Source organism: Eptatretus burgeri, chromosome 16 (genome assembly GCF_056783735.1).
Source record: "Eptatretus burgeri isolate ZD-2024b chromosome 16, Ebu_testis_v1, whole genome shotgun sequence".
In the NCBI taxonomy this organism is placed as follows: Eukaryota; Metazoa; Chordata; class Myxini; order Myxiniformes; family Myxinidae; genus Eptatretus; species Eptatretus burgeri.
This window is the reverse complement of record NC_140976.1, coordinates 50,434,898-50,456,622: the sequence shown is the minus strand read 5'-3', so window position 1 is coordinate 50,456,622 and position 21,725 is coordinate 50,434,898. Positions and strand designations below refer to the sequence as shown.

General features: G+C 43.6%; 1 protein-coding gene across 8 annotated transcripts in view; it reads left to right on the top strand.

Annotated features, from left to right (window-relative positions):
• LOC147011049 (uncharacterized) overlaps positions 1-21,725 on the top strand; it is a 330,511-nt gene that overhangs the window by 79,343 nt on the left and 229,443 nt on the right. For 7 of the 8 annotated variants that reach the window (XR_015052501.1, XM_085860228.1, XM_085860226.1 and 4 more), the window contains exon 4: positions 12,004-12,086. The exons of the other annotated variant lie outside the window; for it this stretch is intronic. Coding sequence is in view for 6 of the 7 variants with exons in the window: in XM_085860228.1 (XP_085716354.1) it covers positions 12,004-12,086 (83 nt within the window). In the remaining variant the exon portion in view is untranslated. The remainder of the gene's footprint in view (positions 1-12,003; positions 12,087-21,725) is intronic. 8 annotated transcript variants of the gene reach the window in all.

Sequence of the window (21,725 nt, the reverse complement as noted above, 5' to 3'; positions counted from 1 at the left end):
AGTCCTCTGAGCTCGAGATCACCTTGCTGGTCATAGACCAGGGGGGTTCCTCCCAATAGTCAAATTGCGACCATTAACAAGAACGACACTCGGTAGAGCACATACCTCCACCGAGCTGAACAGTTTACGTTTTGCATCCCATTGATAGGCCGGATCTGGATCCAGACTTTAACCAAAATCTAATCGGCTTGTTCTTGTCACCGACCAAACGAATCCACCTAGTTTTGTCATAACTCGGCCACAACTTTTTGAGATATCATGCTATACATAGTTTTTGGACTGATCTCTCAATGGTGAAGAATCGCTTTAAAAAAATTCTTGCCTCCGGATCCGGATCTGGATCTGGATCTTCACAAAAATCGAATCAATTGGTCCTCATCATCCATTCAACCCATCCATCATGTTTTGTCCAAATCCTTCCATATCGTTTTGAGATATCCTGCTCACAGACACACAAACAGACAGACAACCTGACAGACAGGGGTAAAAACATAACTTCCTTCCACTTTTAGTGGTGGAAGTAATTAAAGAAACACAACTTGAAAGTAATAATGCACATTTATTTCTCTATGATTGTTTGGAATCACGGTAGTTGTAATCTAAAAGCAATTGCACTGACATTGTTGAAGTTTTCAAACAGGAAAGCAGCGAAGGCCTTGCGTGATTCCACTGGTTTCATGAAAATAATTCCCATTTTGCTGGGTTACGAATGGGTTAAAGTCACCATTTAATCTTTGAGCTTTTGGATCGTTTCTTTTGCTGCACCTGCTGCTTGTCTGTACATTTAGCGGAGGTCATGTTTGTGATAAGCTTCTGGGAACTGCCAAGGTGTCAAAGGTTCTTGAGGTGCAGTAAGAGACTGCCTTTCACTATGATTGTGTCCTCTTGGCACTCACTGTTCACATTTATTTATCACTGCCCACAATCACAATAAATAAATCATTTTGTTAAGTTGGTTTCACAGTTGTTTGCTCTTCCTCTATTTAAAAAAAAAATCATTTGTAAATTTTCATACATTGTAAACAACATAATGTGAGCTCAGAGTTACCACCAAACACTTTTCCCAATAGGAAGCTTGCATTGTGTCTCCTTGTTGTGACTGTCTTTGGCTGGATCACGCTTCGCTGAATGTTTTGCTTTTATGCTGGAATACCTCATACCAGCTATAAAACTTTGTCTTTCATGTTTGTTTCTCTCTCTCTTTCAACCTCTCAATGAATATTTCAGTATAAACACAGTTTAGAGCATTTCTTGTGGAGTTCCCATTTTTAACAATTATTCCCATTTCTTGTGGAGTCGGCGATGGAAACTTTTTGGTCCTGGTCCGGAGATAATATCCAAGTGCAAGGCTTTCATTCCACAGCTTGATAGAGGACTGTTCTCTGCTCTGGGCTAGCTCTCCTGCCTCACATCTTGCTCAACTTGACGCCGAGGAAACCAAGGCCTTCAAGATTATTGGAATTTCTCACAATGAAGCTGAGTCTATGGGCCTATCATTTCATCATCACCGACAGGTCGGTGGTCTCTCTGCCATCTTCCACCTCATTTCTGGTCCTGTACCCTCTGCTCTTTCCATGCTCCCCAAACCCCCAAAGTATCTGCAGGATGCACGTGGTCCACCTGTAATACCCACCTAGTGAAACTACTTAAATCCAGAACTGCTGCTTACCTCCATTCATAAATTCGTCTCTTTCCCCCCCTGTGGAACTGCCTTCCACACTCTCTTTGATCTCATTCTCTCCCCCCCCCCCTCCGGTTTTCATGCCAACTGCTCACCACCATCTCATGTCATCCCCCATCCAAAGCCATGATCTTTTTTACACCCATTAAACCCTACCCACACCTCCTAAAATTTTGCTTTTGTGTCCATCTTGTTAACCGCTTGCATTCTCCCCTAACCCTCATCCTGACTTGCATCCCTTGTTTGTCTGTCTACGTTCTCTCTCCACCATGCTTTTGGTGTTTCCCCTTTATCCTGCAGCTCATTTTGTTATGTAATTGTGTCCTGATCTGCTCTGTGTCCGAACACTTCCCCGAGCATATACGATGTTTACAAATAAAGCCTTTCATGAACCAGCTGGCCGAGACTGACGTTCGACGAAGTTGGTTGGGGCAGGAATTTGTAATTTCTTCCAGGATGCCAGCGATAGCTCACCTACTTTTCGCAAATGACACAGTGGGATCTTTAACAAACACCAACTAATGCTGGCAGATGGGATGCCCAGCTTAATGGGCATCCGATGGACGATGCACACACACATTGTTGCCTCGCCCTGATCACAAAACACCGGGTTGATGGTTTAGAGCTTGGTTGGGATTCAAACCCAGGTTGGGTAACTTTAACTCAGAGGGGAGTCGAAGCCGAATGTCGTAACTCTGAATTTATTTTCTTACCCCCAATATATTATTTACGTGAGCTATTTGTCATTTGCGTAAGTTGTCCATCATTTACATTCACCATCCATCATTTCATTGTTTGCTACAGTTCAGTTATCCATCAGTAACATGAGCAATTATATTCATTTACCAACCATCATTCACAATATTTATCCTTAATTACTTTGCTATAATTTACATTACCAATCCATCATCTGCATTATCCTTCATTCATTTACATTATCCATCCATTGAAAATATCAAATTACGTATACATCATCATTTATATTAGTAAACAGTATTTTACATTCACCATCCCTCATTTACATGAAACATCTATCATTTGAATTAGCAATAATTTACATTACCCATCCCTCATTTGCATTATCAATAATTTACTTTATCAATACTTTACATTACCCGTCCCTCATTTAAATCTAAACGAATAAATGTCAGTGTGTGTCTCCTCCATAACTCCAAAACCATGAAACCTGGCAGCCTGAAACTTTGCATGTATATTGTTACGAATTTGGGAATTTGATTGCACACAACATTCAGGTTCCTTCAGTCAGTTATGTCGATAAGTGCTTCTTCCCGAGATAGCTCACCTTCCATTATTTAATGGGCAGCAATCGATTAAGTGCGCTGCGATTCAATTCAATAGTTAGGGAGTGATCACAAAACAATGGAGACGCCCCTCCCCCTCTTCTGAGAAGAGGAAGAAGAGCCCTCCCATCCCGTGATTCATGACGTAAACAACTCCCTCCCACTGCGGTTGTGCGGGCACGGGGGATGAGTCACGCCGGGAGCGGGGGTAGGGTGGAGGAGAATAAGGAAGAGATCCTCAGTTGGTTCGAGGTTGTTCAGTCGGCCTTCGGGTTCTGCATGGCTTGGGTTAAGGTCGAGGCTTTTTGAGGATTTTAGTAAGCTTTTTGCTTCGGCTTGGCTTTTAGCAGGCCTTTGGGTTCTGCTTGGTGAGGGTTGAGACTTTTGGTTCAGTGAGCTTCGTTTCTGCTTGGCGAGGTGGAGGCTTTTTGGAGAGATTTTTGCTTCGGCTTGGCTTTTAGCAGGCCTTTGGGTTCTGCTCGGCTCAGAGTTCTTGGTTCGTGTTGTGAGAGGCTTTGTTCATCGGAAGAGAGTTGAGCTGGTTGTTCGGCTCGGAGTTCTTGGTTCGTGTTCTGAGAGGCTTTGTTCATCAGAAGAGAGTTGAGCTGGTTGCTCGGCTGGCTCTTCTTGGTTCCTGGAGCTCTTTGTTCTCCGCTTGGTTCCCGGCTTGGTGCGACTCATCGGCCTCATCTTGGAGGTGGTTCTTCGAGATAGCGACGCATCGACGGGAAGGATCGGTGCCTCGTCTCACTAGCACGTGTTCGGAAGCGTGAGAGGATTCGCTGGAGCTCGGGAAGGATCGCGGCTCATGGCGATTGGATCCAGCTCACTCTCGCTGGAGCCCGGGTCCGAGGAGCTTGAAGACCACACGAGGTGGAGAGGTTCAAGATAGGTTCTGGGTTTCAGTTTATCTGTCCTCCGAGCTGGAGTCCGTTATTAAAGGCATCAGCCACCATTTCGTGTGTGTGTGTGTGTGTGTGTGTGTGTGTCCCCGTCCGTGGCCCCGTCTAATAAGTAGGAAACTGTTAAGTGCCTGTGTTGTATTTGCTTCACATTGGAATAGAACTTGGCTGTAGGATTTTTTTTGCTCGTGTCTTTTTCCCCATCCCCCATTCATTGCATTGCCTGTGTTCAAATAAATGTCCCCATTGTTAAATGTCACCTGCTCATTGCGTTCCTTCCTCTCATTGACTGTCATGGAGCATTCGGAATGTTAGCTGGTTTTTAACACCGATAAGATAATCGGGTCCGACGGGACTTGGCGATATATAACCGCTCGGCAATCGCATACAAAACTGGAGGGGGAGCACTCGGTAGAGTGCAAAACCTCCACCGCCAATACTGCTGGGTCACTTAAGTGAACCTGATATCCTATTCATTGTAGGTCAAAACGGATCAGACTCTACTGAACCACGATTGAATAAACTAAGCTAGATCGACGCGCATGTAGAAATGCCCAAAAAAAAATCGAAATTTTTCTGAAAAAAATGTGCAAAATTTCTTTTTTTTTCTCTCTAACAATTTTTTTGGGGTTGGAAATCACTTAAAACATGTAGAAATGCAAAAAAAATTCAAATATTTTTCAAATAAAATCGAAAAATTTTTGAAAAAAAAGTTGCAAAATTTTGTAGTTTTTTTTCTGTAACAGATTTTTTTTTTTTGGTTGGAAATCACTTAAAACATGTAGAAATGCAAAAACAAAAATTCAAATATTTTTTCAATTGGCCGCCATAGTGGCCATATTGGACTTTGGACCAAGTCCAAAATCTAATGGCATGATCCTTGGACCATACCTAATCACCTCACCAAGTTTCGTCGAAATCCGTCCAGGAGTTTTTCCGTAATACTGTTCACAAACAAACAAACAGACAGGGGTGAAAACAGTAACCTCCGTCCATCTTCGATGGCGGAGGTTAATGAGCTGCATAAAGTGGCTCGTTTTCATGCAGGTCCCGTTGAGGTGTAGATCCCCAGCATTTCTGTCTGCGCGAATAATTAGGTGTATCGGTAATTCGGCGATTGACCCTGTAGCGTGTGGACAGAAGAGTTTGCTGATCTATGGTGTTATAAAAACACCCGTAGCTGGGTTTCGGCGTTGATCCGGAAGCTACGACTGGATTGCTCGTTCGGTGGGCACGTGCGGCCGCAATTGGGCTGAGGCGGTCGGCCGCACGCTGAACGGGCGAGAATCCAAAACAATATGAAGAAAACTCCAAGGAAGTGCAAGATTGAAAAGTGGGTGTGTTGGTGAATTAAAACACCACTTTTGAAGATAATTAATGGCCTTATTTAATTATATCCTTAATTAGACACATCCTCGGTCACCTTCCTCTTTGGGGTCTTAAGGCGTATCCTAGGTTACCTCGCTGGGGTCTGAAGCCGCCATGTTTTTTGGCCTGCTCAACCATGTCTTGACTTGGAGCAGGCCGCAACGATATTTTAACGATAAAGTTTTTTTTCACTTTCCTCATTCATATTATCGAATCCCTGTTCATCATAGCTACAAATCGCTGGGTACATTGAAATGTTAATAAACACCTGGAGATGGCAGTGTTTTCTTGCTTTATTTAATTTCCGCATATGCGATCACCGCAAGAATCTCTGAAACCAAGCAGAATTACAAAAGTTAAGCTTCAGAATCGAATTTACAAGCAGTTCCAACTCCGACAAAAGTGTAAATTTGTCCAATTCAGGCATACTTGACATTTTTGACGTTGCCAGGAAGTACAATGTTAAATATGATGGTTTGGTGATTGCCAAGCAAGCCTATTTCTTATCAACAGTTTCATTGGGGTGCTTAAACCACTTGGCCTGCACTTTACAATATTTGTGCTGTCACTGAATACTATATCGATTGACTTGAACAAAGTTCAGGGGTCACTCGAATGTGTTGGCCACATTTTGTTATTCAGTGCAACAAACAGGCACTGGCTGAATCACTGAAAATGTGAAATTTAAATTTCCACGACTTTTCCCCTTTTTGTTCATACATTATACGAACTGTCACTTTGGCATTGATAAATACAAATGAAAACTCGAAGGGCACTCGGTAGAGCGCATAAATCCGCCATGTAATGCCTGTTCCACGAGAACATATCGAGCCCAATCAATACATTTTTGAGACAGAGGGGTGGAAACATAACCTCCTTCACCTTCAGTGGCAGAGGTAAATAGCATGCTATATATAGTTTTTAGCCCGATATTTCAATGGTGAAGATTCACTTTAAAAATAAAATTAAATAATTCTCATATCCAGATCCAGATCCAGATTCAGATCTTCACCAAAATCTAATTAATTTGTGGAGGTCACACACCCAACCTGTCCACTGTTTTATTTGAATCCGTCCACAACTTTTTGAGATATCATTGGGTAGTCGATCAAGTCGAAAAAAAAAAAAATTGAGATTTTTTTTTATACCCTTATTGTCGGGTTTTCTGTGTGTGTGTGTGTGTGTGTGTGTGTGTGTGTGTGTGTGTGTGTGTGTGTGTGTGTGTGTGTGTGTGTGTGTGTGTGTGTGTGTGTGTGTGTGTGTGTGTGTGTGTGTGTGTGTGTGTGTGTCTGCAACGCGAGGCTCCACAGCACAAACCAGCAAACCAATTTCGATGAAACTTGGTGACCAGGTGCCATATGGGCTGGGAGTGTGCGCGTTTGAGTTTCGTTCCTAAGCAACCACCCGTTGCCTAGCAACGGGACTTTGAAATTTTTGAAAAATCCCAAAAAATTAATTTTTTCGAAAAATAAAAATCGGCTTCCAGGCTTTTATGCGCACTATAATCAACCTCTTTGTCAAAAATTTCCAGCCGGATCCTATGTAAATTGTTGGAGAAGATAGACTGAATGAACCCTTGTCGAAGACAATAAAAAAAACGAAATTCGTTATATCTCAGAGACTATGAGTCAGATATACATGAAACTGGTATAGTAGGTCCATGGTATGTCCAAGTTATGTGTGAGAAAGAACCGTTGCTATGGACCCCTCCCTTGCCCAGCAATGGCCAAAAAACCTCTAAATGAATCCAAACTCTCTCTTCCTCATATGTGGTGACTTCATTTGTCATCATGCCAGTTGGCTAGGTGTGGGTACCTCTCTCACCTGCCATGGCACCTCAGCAAAAGCTTTCTGCGACTCATTGGGACTGACTCAATCGGTCAACTTCCCGACCCGGATCTCAACCAATGGTACTCCATCTCTTCTGGATCTGATTTTGACAAATTTCCCTGACAATATCTGCTGCTCTTCCAACGCTCCAATCGGTTCTTCTGACCATGTCCTTGTCAAAGTGGGCATCTCTCTGGCTGTTATCAGAGAACCACCTCACCGACGTTGAGTCCGGCATTTCACTCAAGCCAACTGGCAGGGTCTCCAAGCAGCCATCAAACTTATAGACTGGTCTCCTATCTCTACTTTGTCCAACATCAACTCATCCTGGGAATTCTTTCAAAGAAACTTGCTCTCCTTCATGCACAGATTTATCCCCTCTCGTCTTCAGTTGTCCTACCATTCCTCCCACCCTTGGTTCACTGAAGCGTGTGGTGAGGCAGTTGTCCTGAAAAAACTTGCCTTTGCCTCATAGAAAGCAAACCCAACTGAGGGAAATCTCAGTTCCTTCCATAAAGCTCGGAACAAGTGTGTATCTACCCTCAGGAGAGCCAGAAAACAACATCTTTCTCATCTAAAGTCTGAACTCTCAAACCTCTCTCCCTCCTCAAAATCCTGGTTGCATCTAATCAAATCTGTTTCTGGTGTATGTTCCCCCTCCATCTCCTCCCTTACCTCAAATGGCTGCACTGCTGATACTGCACGTGAAAAAGCTGAATGCCTAAACTCGGTGTTTGCAGCTTAATCTTGTGTCCAAAACCCATTACTTTCTCTACCCACCTTACCCAGTCATACCCAACTATCCCTGGACTCTGTGTCCGTTTCTCCTGACAAGTTGGAGAGCTTGCTGTCAAACCTCGACTCAGATTTTGCAACCCGTCCAGACGGCATCAGCCATGTGTCCTCAAAGCCTGCTCTTCTGCTCTTGCTCACCCTCTCTCTGTTCTATTCACCCTCTCATTTGCTCAAGGCCATCTGCTTGGAAATCAGCAAACATCACTGCCCTGCACACAAAAGGTGCAAAAACAGATCCCTGCAACTACAGACCAATCAGCCTTCTCCCAATCATCAGCAAGGTTATGGAATCCATCATTGCTTCATACATGAAATCCTTCCTCTTCTCCAATGGCTTGATTTCTGATCATCAATTTGGTTTCAGACCAGGTCACTCTACCCTGGATATGCTGCTTCAGCTCTCCCAACAATGGATGGAAGCCCTCAATGCGAGACAGGAAATCCGAGCCGTTTCCCTGGATATATCACGTGCTTTTGACACAGTCTGGCACCCTGCCCTGCTCAACAAACTCTCTTCCTATTGTAACCAAGGCCATCTCCACTCATGGCTCGCAGACTTCCTCTCCTGTCGCAGTCAACGTGTGGCCCTAAATGGAGTTCTTTCATCCCCCCTTCCTGTCCAGGCTGGAGTTCCTCAAGATAGTGTTCTGGGCCCTGTTCTTTTTTCTGGTTTTCATCAATGATCTCTCCAACTCTCTGGAAAATCCTCTATATCTCTTTGGTGATGACTCCACCCTCTGCCGTACCATCCCTCAGACCAGCAAGCAGCAGCTTCTTCGCTCACTGCTGATCTGGATAAAATCACAAATTGGTCCAACACGTGGAACATGTCTTTCAATCCAGACAAATCTCACACTCTCACTATGCCTCTTCGAAAGGACCGTTTTGAACCCCCCCCCCCATCCACTTTCTCAACAATCCTCTGGAAGAAGTCCTTTCTTTCAAGCTTCTGGGTCTCAATATTTGACATGACCTTTTCTGGGAAAGCCACATTTCAAACCTCGCCTCAAAAGCCAGTCGCCGTGTGGGAATACTCCATTGTGCAAGGTCCTTCCTCGGCCCACCTGAGCTCCTGACCACTTACAAAGCTTTTGTCCGCAGCCTGATGGAGTACTGCTCTCCCCTCTGGGCTGGTGCTCCTGCCTCCCACCTTTCTTGGCTTCATGCTGTAGAAACCAAGGCATTTCGGATCATTGGCATCTCCCGCAATGAGGCTGAGTCTTTGGGCCTCTCACTCAATCACCGCAGGTTGGTCGGTGGTCTTTCTGTCTTCTACCGTCTCCTCTCCAACCTCGCCCCCCCTGCTCTCTCTGCGATTTGTCCCCACCACATTTCCGCAAGGCGCTCAAGGTCCGCCAACAACCCCCTTCTGGTAAAACTACCAAAATCACGAATCACTGCTCACCTTCACTCTTTCATTCCTCTTTTATCCCGCCTTTGGAATAAACTCCTTCACTCTATTCATTCCCATTCTTCCCTCAAGGCCTTCAAAACAGCTGTTCACCACCACCTCTTATCATCCCCCATCCAAATCCTCGATCTTTTCTACCCCCGATAATCCACCCAAGCTCACCTCCTTCAAATTCCCTGCTTTCCTTCCTGAAAGTCCCTGCAATGTCCATCTTCTATTCCCCATGTTCCCCGTCCCATCCCTCTCCCTTCCACAGATCTCCAAATGTCTGTTCCCCACTATTTTGTCCTTCCCACTCCTTCCCCTCCTGTCTCATGCCCCCCCCCCTGATGTGCTTTGTGTGTTAGCTCTCATACGAGCCTCGACAAGGTATACAAAAAAAAATATGGGGGTATGTTAACGAAAAAACAATCTGCAGCATTAACCCTTGAAGCTCGAATCATGAATTTTCTTGTGCTTAATCCTCAGGTCATTCCCCATCGAACGGGCCCATCATGTCAGGTTCTATTGGGTAGTCGACTCCCCATGTCCGCCTACCGGCTTGTACTATATATTAGTTTAGCCCCATCTCTCAATGGTGAAGAAGCACTTAAATATTTATCAGATCTGGATCCGGATTTGGATCTTCACCAAAATCTAATCAGTTTGGCCTTGTCACATACCCAAACTGCCCACCTAATTTCATCCTGATCCGTGCACAACTTTTTGTGATATCTTGCACACAGACAAACAAACAGACAAAGAAACAAACTATAAGGGCACTTGGTCGAGGGCATACCTCCGCCCTGTAATGCCTGATCCAGGAGAACATATTGGGCCCATTATATTTTTGAATTATCATGCTATGTATCGTTTTTGAGCCCTTTCTCTCAATGGTGAAGAATCACTTTAAAAATTCTCGTAGTCGGATCCGGAATCGGCTCTTCACCAAACTCGAATCATTTCTTCGTAGTCACACTCCCAACCTGTCCACCAAGTTTCATCTGTCTTCAACTTTTTGAGATATCATGCTATATATTAGTTTAGCACTATCAATGGTTACGAATGACATTAAAAATTATCAAATGCGGATCCCAATCCAAATCCAGATTTTCACCAAAATTGAATCAATTCTTCGATGTCACACACCCAAAATGTCCACTGAGTTTTGTCCAATCTGTCTCCAACTTTTCCAGATATTGTGCAATATCCTTTTTGGCCCTATTTCTCAATGGTGAAGAATCACTTTAAAAATTCTAGTAGTCGGATCCAGATCCGGATCTTCACCACAATACAATCACTTCGTCCTTGTCACACACCGTCTCCTGAGTAACAGCAGCTGGTAATAAACTGCAAAATCCATAAAACAAATTTTCCCGCAAAAATAATTGGTGGTTGAATCAAATGACCATATATGCAACTTCTCTTAAAATTTCAAGTCAATCAATTGAATATTGTCGAAATTTGGCCGACGATGACCTCAAAAATAAATGGTAGTTGAATTCAGTGACCGGATATGCAAATCCTCTTCAAGTTTCAAGTCAATGGGATGAAAATTGAGGATTTTAGAAATACTACCTTAGTTGTTGACCTTGGGCCTATGTTGACCTTTTGGTCTATGTTGACCTCAAAAACAATTAGCTATTTGAGTTCAATGACTTGAAATATGAATCATTTTCAAATTTCACATCAATCAAATGAAAATTGAGAATTTTAGAAATCTCACCAAAGTTGCTGAACTTTGGCCTTTGACATTTTGACCTCAAAACAATAACTTTTTCCTTATGATAAACTCTATCATGTTGTGAAGTTTCATGAAGATCGGTTTAAAATTGTGACCTGTAGGTGATAGACAGACAAACAGAGTTTGCCATTAGCGCTTAATGAGCAATGCAATTCCATGTTGTAATAAACAGAATCTTAAATGTCAACAAAAAAAACGAAACTGCAACAAACGTGCAAGTAATGCTGATTAGGTTAGGCTATAGAGTCAGCCAAAAAGATCCACCTTCACATACTTCATCAGTCTGGCTTTGCTCGTCTTTTAATGATGTGAACCGGTGGAGCATTTAAATTATCAAAACTTCACATTACCCATCCACCATTTACATTTTCAATATTTGATATTACCTATCCATCACTTACATTATTATCAATAATTTGCATTACCCATTAATCATTCCCATTTTTATCAATAATTTACATTTCCCATTCATCATTTACATTATCAATAACTCACATTATATGTCCATTATTTGTATTACCAATCCTTCATGCACATAAGCGACCCCTCATTTCCATTATACACCCATCTTTCACATGAAGCATCCTTAATTTCAATGAACCAACCACAATTTACATAAACTATTCCTCATTACATAATCCATTTACCGAATCCCTCATTTACAATATTGCCATTCTTCATTTACAGAAACCATCCATCATTTACATAAACTATCTGTCATTACATAATCCATTTACCGAATCCCTCATTTACAATTGCCATCCAACATTCACATATACCATCCATCATTTACCAAATCCCTCATTTGCATTAGCCATCTGTCATTTGCATGAGCAAATCATCTTTTCCATGAGATACCTATTTATGCAATAAACAGTTTTAACAGAGGATTCATAATAATAAATAGATGATGTACCTGTTTGAAACTGAAAATGTTTGATTCCACTCGCCCAATCAGAGTTGAGTAAGGGAACCTGTTAATGTCATTCCAGAACGAGGAGTGAGTTCACCTGGTTGCATGAACTGTACGCGTTTGGCAGAGATGGGTTCCAGACTCCGCTCACTCGAGGGCAAGGTAGGGTGAGGGTTAACCTGAGCAGTCCCTAGACCGAGGTTCTGTGCTGTGACTGTGCACAGGTGTACCCACCAGGGGTTTGACTGTTCAAAGTGAAACGGTCTCCATGCTGTGCTTTCCTTTATCAAGTTAGAGTCAGCACAGGGAACACTTATCGTTCTGTTATCAGCATTTCTCGATGATGAATGTCTTAACTCAAACACAATGAAACTCTTATGCAAAGTCTATGTCACAGATGCTGCATGTGTTGCCTCTTTTCGAGAACAAGAAGCATTTTGTATTTGCCAGCGATATAAATCCACTACAAGCAATCTTTCCACTTTTATTTTATGAATCTTATCAAATCCTCACTTTCCTGATGCATTCAGCAACACCATGACAACGTGCAGACCACTTCATCCTAATTGCTCACTCACTTTGGCGTTCACAATCATTTGTGGTTTATCACCTGAAATAAACTATCATGATATATCTGTACCCAATGGATGGTCTCAAAACTGCTGCAAAGTAGAGCATTGTGTTCCACACTCAGTATCAAAATATGTGGGAAGATAGAGAAAACCCGATTGGGTTCGACTCCCAAGATCAAGCGGAGCGCTCAACGAGCAATGCAATTCCATGTTGTAATAAATAGAATCTTAAGTATCAACAAAAAAATTCAACTGCAGCAAACGTGAAAATAATGCTAATTAGGTGAGGGTATAGAGTCATCCAAAAAGATCCACCTTCACATACTTCATCAGACTGACTTTGCTCATCTTTTAATGATGTGAACCGGTAGAGCATTTCAAAACTGTGATGAATGGTGGTGCGAATCTAATGAAACAAAAGATAAAACAACAAAGTTTGTTTATTCTTATTAAACACCATCGTATGGCTTGAACTTCTGCCAGCACCCTGACAATTTCTCAAATCCTCCCCTGAAAGTGTCTATGATAGGCGAGTTTGAATTTCCCCATCGGTGAATCATTCTGTCCACCGCCAAAGCCAAAGCTCCTGCCATGAAACTGTTTTTGGCTCAAAGAATAAGCAGGAAAAGCTTTGCAGGAGCCTTCCACATGGAGAAGGAGAGTTTTATTAACCTCCGCCATCGAAGATCGGAGGTTACTGTTTTCACCCCTTTCTGTTTGTTTGTTTGTTTGTTTGTGAACAGTATTACGGAAAAACTCCTCGACGGATTTCGATGAAACTTGGTGAGGTGATTAGGTATGGTCCAAGGATCATGCCATTAGATTTTGGACTTGGTACAAAATCCAATACGGCTGCTATGGCGGCCATTTTAAAAAAATATTTGAATTTTTTTTTTTTGCATTTCTACATGTTTTAAGTGATTTCCAACCCACCCCACCCCCCAAAAAAAAAAATTGTTAGAGAAAAAAAAAATTTTGCAACTTTTTTTTTCAACAAAATTTCGATTTTTTTTTTTTTTGCATTTCTACATGTTATAAGTGATTTCCAACAAAAAAACATGCCAAAATTATAATTGTGGCTGATTTTGGAACTTCAAGTGGATAGACCCACGTAAAATCAATTTCTGTCTCAAGGAATCTAGTTATGACGAATGAATTGAGTATGTAAAAGTTAAAAGTAAAAGTTGCAAACTAAAACTCTGTGAGCACTGTTAATGTCAAATTGAATGAATAGGATATCAGGTTCACTTGAGTGACCTTGCAGTATTGGCGGCGGAGGTTTTGCACTCTACCGAGTGCTCCCCCTCTAGTTCAGATATGTGAATGACAGCTGCTCTACATCCACAAGGGTATCCTATAAAGCATTAATTGTGGTATAAACATTTCATAATTAGTCCAATTAGACAGCAGGCCCACGCCAACATTACACATTGTGGTTTTGCTTAATTGCGGTTGAAACATTGTGGTAAAATCTGCTGATCGTGGCATGGGTCCCTCACACTAATGCGGTCCGGCATGGAGGAATACACGACTAACTTCTCGCCTCACCTCACAGCACCACATTGCCCTCTATCGCAGACACACTTGCTCCTTCAATATCGCGCCACATGGACTGTTATCACGTGATATTGTGTGATTTTGTTTGGTATCATATGATATAGTTTATTGTGTGATATCGCATGATTTAGTTTGTTATCATGTGATATCATGTGATTTAGGTGATATTGTGTGATTTAGCTTGATGTCACTTGATATGTGATTTTGTTTGGTATCATGTGATATCATGCGATTTAGTTTGTGTGACATTGCATGATTTAGTTTATCGCATGATATCACGTGATATAGTTTGATATTGTGTGATTTAGCTTGATGTCACATGATATCATGTGATTTTATTTGGTATCATCTGATATGTCATTTAGTTTGCCATGTGACATTGCATGATTTAGCTTATCATGTGATATCATGTGATTTAGTTTGATATTGTGGAAATGCGTGGGGCAAATGGTGGTAGAGTTTGCAAAAAGAATGGAAATGGCAGTGGTAAATACGTATTTCAAGAAGAAGGAGGAACACAGTGTGACATACAAGAGTGGAGGAAAGTGCACACAGGTGGATTACATCTTAAGCAGGAGATGCAACCTGAAAGAGATTAGAGATTGTAAGGTGGTGGCAGGGGAGAGTGTAGCTCGACAGCATCGATTGGTGGTCTGCAGGATGATTTTGGAGGTGAGGTTGAGGAAGAGAGTGAGGGCTGAACCAAGGACCAGATGGTGGAAGCTGAAGGAGGAAGACTGTTGCGTGGAATTTAGGGAGGAGGCGAGACAGGTGTTGTATGGTGGTAAAGATGGGTGGGATGATTGGGTAACCACAGCAGAAGTGGTGAGGGAGATAGCTAGGAAGGTACTGGGTGTGACATCTGGACAGAGGAAGGAAGATAAGGAGACTTGGTGGTGGAACGAGGAAGTACAGGAAAGTATAAGGAAGAAGGGGTTGGCCTAAAAGAAGTGGGATAGTCAGAGAGATGAAGAAAGTAGGCAGGAGTACAAGGAGTGGCGGCAAAGGGCAAAGAGAGAGGTGGCAAAGGCTAAGAAAAAGACATATGATGAGCTGTTTGAGAAGTTGGATACAAAGGAAGGGGAAAAGGATTTATACCGATTGGCAAGACAGAGGGACGGAGCTGGGAAGGATGTGCTGCAGGTTAGGGTGATAAAGGACACAAATGGGAATGTGCTGACGAGCGAGGAGAGTGTGTTGAGAAGGTGGATGGAGTACTTTGAGGAGCTGATGAATGAAGAAAATGAGAGAGAGAGAGAGAGAGAGAGAGAGAGAGAGAGAGAGAGAGAGAGAGAGAGAGAGAGAGAGAGAGAGAGAGAGAGAGAGAGAGAGAGAGATTGAGATTGAGATTGAGATTGAGATTGAGATTGAGATTGAGATTGAGATTGAGATTGAGATTGAGATTGAGATTGAGATTGAGATTGAGATTGAAAGAGGTGGAGATAGTGAATCTGGAAGTTGGTTGGATCAGTAAGAATGAAGTGAGGACGGCTATGAAGAGGATGAATAGTGGAAAGGTGGTTGGCCCAGATGACATACCAGTGGAGGCATGGAAGTGCTTAGGAGAGATGGCAGTGGGGTTGTTAACCAGATTGTTTAATAAAATCTTGGAAAGTGAGAGAATGCCGGAGGAGTGGAGATTAAGGGTACTGGTTCCGATTTTCAAGAACAAGGGTGATGTGCAGAGCTGTGGGAATTACAGAGGGATAAAGTTGTTAAGCCACACCATGAAGTTGTGGGAAAGAGTAGTGGAAGCTAGGTTGAGAGGAGAGATGACGATTTGTGAGCAGCAATATGGGTTTATGCCAGGAAAGAGCACCACTGATGCGATGTTTGCTTTGAGAATGTTGATGCAGAAGTATACGGAAGGCCAGAAGGAGTTACATTGTGTGTTTGTGGATTTAGAGAAAGCTTATGATAGGGTGCCAAGAGAGGAGTTGTGGCATTGTATGAGGAAGTCGGGAGTGGTGGAGAAGTATGTGAGGATCGTGCAGGATATGTATGAGGACAGTGTGACAGCGGTGAAGTGTGTGGTAGGAATGACGGACCGGTTTAAGGTTAAAGTGGGATTGCTCCAAGGATCAACGCTGAGCCCTTTCCTGTTTGTAATGGTGATGGACAGGTTGACGGACGAGATCAGACTGGAGTCTCCATAGACTATGATGTTTGCGGATGACATCATGATCTGTAGAGAGAGTAGGGAGCAGGCTGAGGTGAGCCTCGAGAGGTGGAGGTACGCACTGGAGAGAAGGGGAATGATAGTCAGTCAGAGTAAGACGGAGTACATGTGCGTAAATGAGAGGGAGGGTGGTGGTATGGTGTGGTTGCAAGGAGTTGAGGTGGGGAAGGTGGATGGGTTTAAATACTTGGGATCAACTGTCCAAAGCAACGGAGAGTGTGGGAGAGAAGTGAAAAAGAGAGGGCAGGCAGGATGGAGTGGGTGGAGATGAGTTGCAGGAGTGATTTGTGACAGAAGGGTAGCTGCAAGAGTTAAGGGGAAAGTATATAAGACGGTAGTGAGACCAGCTATATTGCATGGTTTGGAGGCGGTGGCACTAACAAAAAGACAGGAAGCGGAGCTGGAGGTGGCAGAGTTAAAGATGCTGCGATTCTCATTGGGAGGGACGAGGATGGACAGGATAAGGAATGAGTATATTAGAGGGACAGCGCAGGTAGGACGGTTTGGAGACAAATTGAGAGAGGCGAGATTGAGATGGTTTGGACATGTGCACAGGAGGGAAGCGGAGTATATCGGAAGAAGGATGCTGAGTATGGAGCCGCCAGGCAGGAGGAGAAGAGGAAGGCCAAAGAAGAGCTTCATGGATGTGGTGAGGGTGGAGATGCGAGTGGATGGAGTGTCAATGGAAGGTCAGGTCACGTATGGGAGCATGTGCAAGAACAGCGCGTCGCTGCGTCCACTTTCCGCCGGTACTCCAGGGGCCTCCGTCTGGCCATCCCCCAGGCAGATGCCAGGCCCATCCCCATCTCCTTGAGATGATGGTCAACCTGCTGCAACCATGAGGCACGTGGTCGGCCCACTGGCCTTCTCCACTCATGAGACTCCCTCGCTGAGAGAATCTGGTGAGCAGGATCAGCGTCAGGAAAATGAGCCACATGTCCATACAGCCGCAGCTGATGCTCACGGACTATGCAGGTAACAAATCTCATCCGAGTCTCTCTCAGCAACCGCTCGTTGGACACAAAATCTGACCAGCGATAGCCAAGGATTCTTCGAAGAGACCTGGTACCAAAGGAATTAAGTCTCCGTCTCAGATCCTTGGTCAAAGTCCAAGTCTCGCACCCATAGAGCAAGACGGGAAGCACCAAGGACCTGAAGACTCGGACTTTCGTCCTCCCGCACAGGTACCGGCAGCGCCACACCCCATGATCCAGTGAATCCATGACTCCCCAGGCCCGACCCAGATGTCTATTGATCTCCGGCTCACAACCTGCGGAGACATGAATATCACTGCCAAGGTAAGTGAATCTATCCACGACCTCAACATCCTCACCACAAACAGACACAGACAGGACAGCAGCATCCAAGATGTCACCGAAAGCCTGGATCTTAGTTTTGACCCAAGAAATCCGTAATCCCAACGGCTCCGACTCCTCATTCAGCACCTTGAGGGCCCCCAAGAGGATGTCTAAAGTCTCCGCAAAGATGACTACATCATCTGCAAAATCAAGGTCTGAGATCTTGACATTGCCAAACGATGCACCGCAACTTGATCTCTCCGACATCCTCCCAAAAATCCAGTCCATACAAGTGCTGAAAAGTGTGGGGGCAAGAACACATCCCTGACGAACTCCAGTAACAACTGGAAATAAGTCAGAGATGGTACCACCACACTTCACAGCACTCTCAGTACCAGAGTAGAGTTCAGACATCAGATCGATCAGTTTCGGTGGCACCCCACGAAGACCAAGAATCCTCCAGAGGACATCCCGATTCACTGAATTGAACGCTATACAGAGATCAACATAGGCTGCAAGCAGCCCCTGCCAAAACTCTTGTCTGCGTTCGGTAAGGACACAAAGTGCAAGGATACGGTCAATCGTTGACCTCTTTGGTGTAAAGCCTGACTGCTCTGGACGCTGGTGCTCAAGCAGATGGTGGCGAACCCTATCAAGGATTATCGGAGCAAAGACCTTGCCCGGCACTGAGAGCAGCGTCACCCCTCGGTAGTTGTTGCAGTCTTGGCGATCTCCCTTCCCTTTCCAGAGAGGGACAACAAGGCCCCTCTTCCAGTCAGTTGGGATGATGCCTGTGTTCCAGGCAGAGCACAAAACTGCATGCAATGACACGAGTGCAGCATTTCCACCAGCCTTGAGAAGTTCAGCATGAATGCCACAGATCCCTGGAGCTTTGCCCCGTTTGAACTGGTTCACCGCAGCCCGTGTTTCCACAAGCGATGGTGGACCACAGTTGATTCGAGGGTCGGCAACAGGGATTGTAACACCCTTGACGTCCAACTCGACAGCTGGGGGATCAGCCTGGTACAACCGCTCAAAGTAACCGACCCAGCAGGCCTTCACTTCAGACTCCTCTGTCAAAAGCCTACCACTCTCTGCTCGAACTGCAGTGCTCCGAGGGATGGGCTTGGATGAAAGTAATGCGCGAATTCCCCTGTAAGCGGGACGAGAATCACCTGTCCACAGGTGATGCTCTACCCCCTCACAGATTCCTCGCACATAGGCCTCCTTGTCCACCCTCAGTGCAAGTACAGTTTTACGCCTCAGCTCCCTGAACAGCTTAGCTCTGCCATTCAGCCTGGCCCTGCGACTCTGGTCAATGGTATCCATTGTCCCTTGAGAGACAAAATTCTTCTTTGCCCTGCGGTGAACTCCAAGGCATCCACCAGCAACATCAAGGACGGTGGTCTTGAAGGTGCTCCACAACTCTTCAGGACCCCCCAAAGCACCCAGACCCCCCAAGTGTCCACTCAGCCTGTTCGCAAACTCCTCAGCTACTATCTCATCCCTGAGCTTGGCAACATCCAGCCTAGGCTGTGATGATACCATTCTCCAGGATTTAAGGTGCAGCTTTAGAGTTGCTACAACAAGCCTGTGGTCAGTATTGAGGAACTGAGCACTCCAGTAGACCCTGCAGTTCTGGATCATCCTCCAACGACCATCAATGAGGACATGGTTCATCTCCTTTGCCACACCGCCAGCATTGGAATACCAAGTCCAGAGATGAGCTTGCAGGCGCTGAAACCATGAACCAGCCACCCTAAGTCCATGACTTCTTGCAAAGTCAAGGAACTTAGTGCTATTCTGGTTCATAGTTCCTGACCCATGGAGACCAACACACACCTCATAACCATCCCTATCAGTTCCAGTCGATGCATTGAAATCACCCAAGACTAGAAGTGTATCTCGTCTGGGGCACTGATCAACCACAGACTCGAATGTGGCGTAGAATGTGTCCTTCACGGTGAGATCACTCGCCTCAGTCGGAGCATAAATAGAGAACAGAGAAATGACACCTAAGGAGTGACGAATCCTTAATATCATAATGCGCTCGTTGACCGGTGTTACCTCAATTATCATTGGGGTCAGCTTATTGGACACAGCTACAGCAACTCCTTGGGTATGGTAACCATCAGACGACCAGACCAATAGTAGGTGTAACCACCCACCATTGTCTCGCCACAATCCGGTCTCCGAACCTCAGAGAGAGCTGCAATCCCGATGTCCAAACGCTTGAGCTCAGATGATAACAGAGACAGGTGATCATCCTCTCTTAGGGATAGGACATTCAAGGCACCCACCCGAAGGGACCGCCTCAGGTTAACCCAAGGAGACCGCCGTCTGGTGGACGACACCTCAGCACCACTCCGACACACTCTCCCGCAATCTGACCCAGGGATGTTACCCCGTGGTTTCCCTCCTATCAAAGATTGTGGGTCCCGAAGGCTTTGCCCCAATCCTGTCATCCGGTGAGCTGCCCTGCGAAGGGAAGCTGCACAGGAGGTACTCCCACGGAGTGGGTTTTCAGATTTTTTTGCGTTTTTTGCGTTGTGCGGAATGAAGCGTTTTACGGTGGCCGGAGTGCAAATCCTGCCACCAACCTCCTAATAAGAAGTAGCCCAACTGCAGGAGGACGTCCGCTTACACAGTTGGGCACTAGATATGGATGGCCGTTGGCTCACAAGGAGCTCCTCCGCCCTTTGATGGAATGGAAGATGTGGAGGATATAGCAAAATGGAGACGGTTGATCCACTGTGGTGACCCCTCACGGGAGCAGCCGAAAGAAGAAGAAGAAGAAGAAGAAGAAGAAGAAGAAGAAGACTGTGTGATTTAGCTTGATGTCACATGATATCATGTGATTTTGTTTGTGTGACATTGCATGATTTAGTTTATCATGTGATATCATGTGATTTAGTTTGATATTGTGTGATTTAGCTTGATGTCGCATGATATCATGTGATTTTATTTGGTGTCATGTGATATGTGATTTAGTTTGTGTGACATTGCATGATTTAGTTTATCATGTGATATCATGTGATTTAGTTTGATCTTGTGTGATTTCGCTTGATGTCGCATGATATCATGTGATTTTATTTGGTATCATGTGATATGTGATTTAGTTTGTCGTGTGACATTGCATGATTTAGTTTATCATGTGATATCACGTGATTTACTTTGATATCGTGTGATTTAGTTTGATATACAGTGATTTGTATTGTATGATATCAAGTGATTTAATTTGATATCATGTGATTTTGCCTATCATGTGATATCACGTGATATAGTTTGATATTGTGTGATTTAGCTTGATGCCACGTTATATCATGTGATTTTATTTGGTGTCATGTGATATGTGATGTAGTTTGTTGTGTGACATTGCATGATTTAATTTATCATTTGATATCACATGATTTAGTTTGATATGCAGTGATTTGTATCGTATGATATCACGTGATTTAATTTGATATCGTGTGATTTTGTTTATCACGTGATATCATGTGATTTAGTTTGATATTGTGTGATTTCGCTTGATGTCACATGATATCATGTGATTTTATTTGGTATCATGTGATATCATGTGATATCATGTGATTTTGTTTATCACGTGATATCACGTGATTTAGTTTGATATTGTGTGATTTCACTTCATGTCACATGATATCATGTGATCATATTTGGTATCATGTGATATGTGATTTAGTTTGTCGTGTGACATTGCATGATTTAGTTTATCATGTGATATCATGTGATTTTGTTTGATATTGTGTGATTTCACTTCATGTCACATGATATCATGTGATTATATTTGGTATCATGTGATATGTGATTTAGTTTGTCGTGTGACATTGCATGATTTAGTTTATCATGTGATATCATGTGATTTAGTTTGATATCGTGTGATTTAGTTTGATATACAGTGATTTGTATCGTATGATATCACGTGATTTAATTTGATACTGTGTGATTTTGTTTATCATGTGATATCACGTGATATAGTTTGATACTGCATGATTTTGTTTATCATGTAATATCATGATTTAGTTTGATAACCCATGATTTAATTTGTTATCATGTAATATCGTGTGATTTTGTTTGATATTGCTGGATTTTGTTTATCGTGTGATATTGCGTGATTTAGTTTGATATCATGTAATTTTGTTTGATTTAGCTTGATAACATGGGATTTCATTTGTTA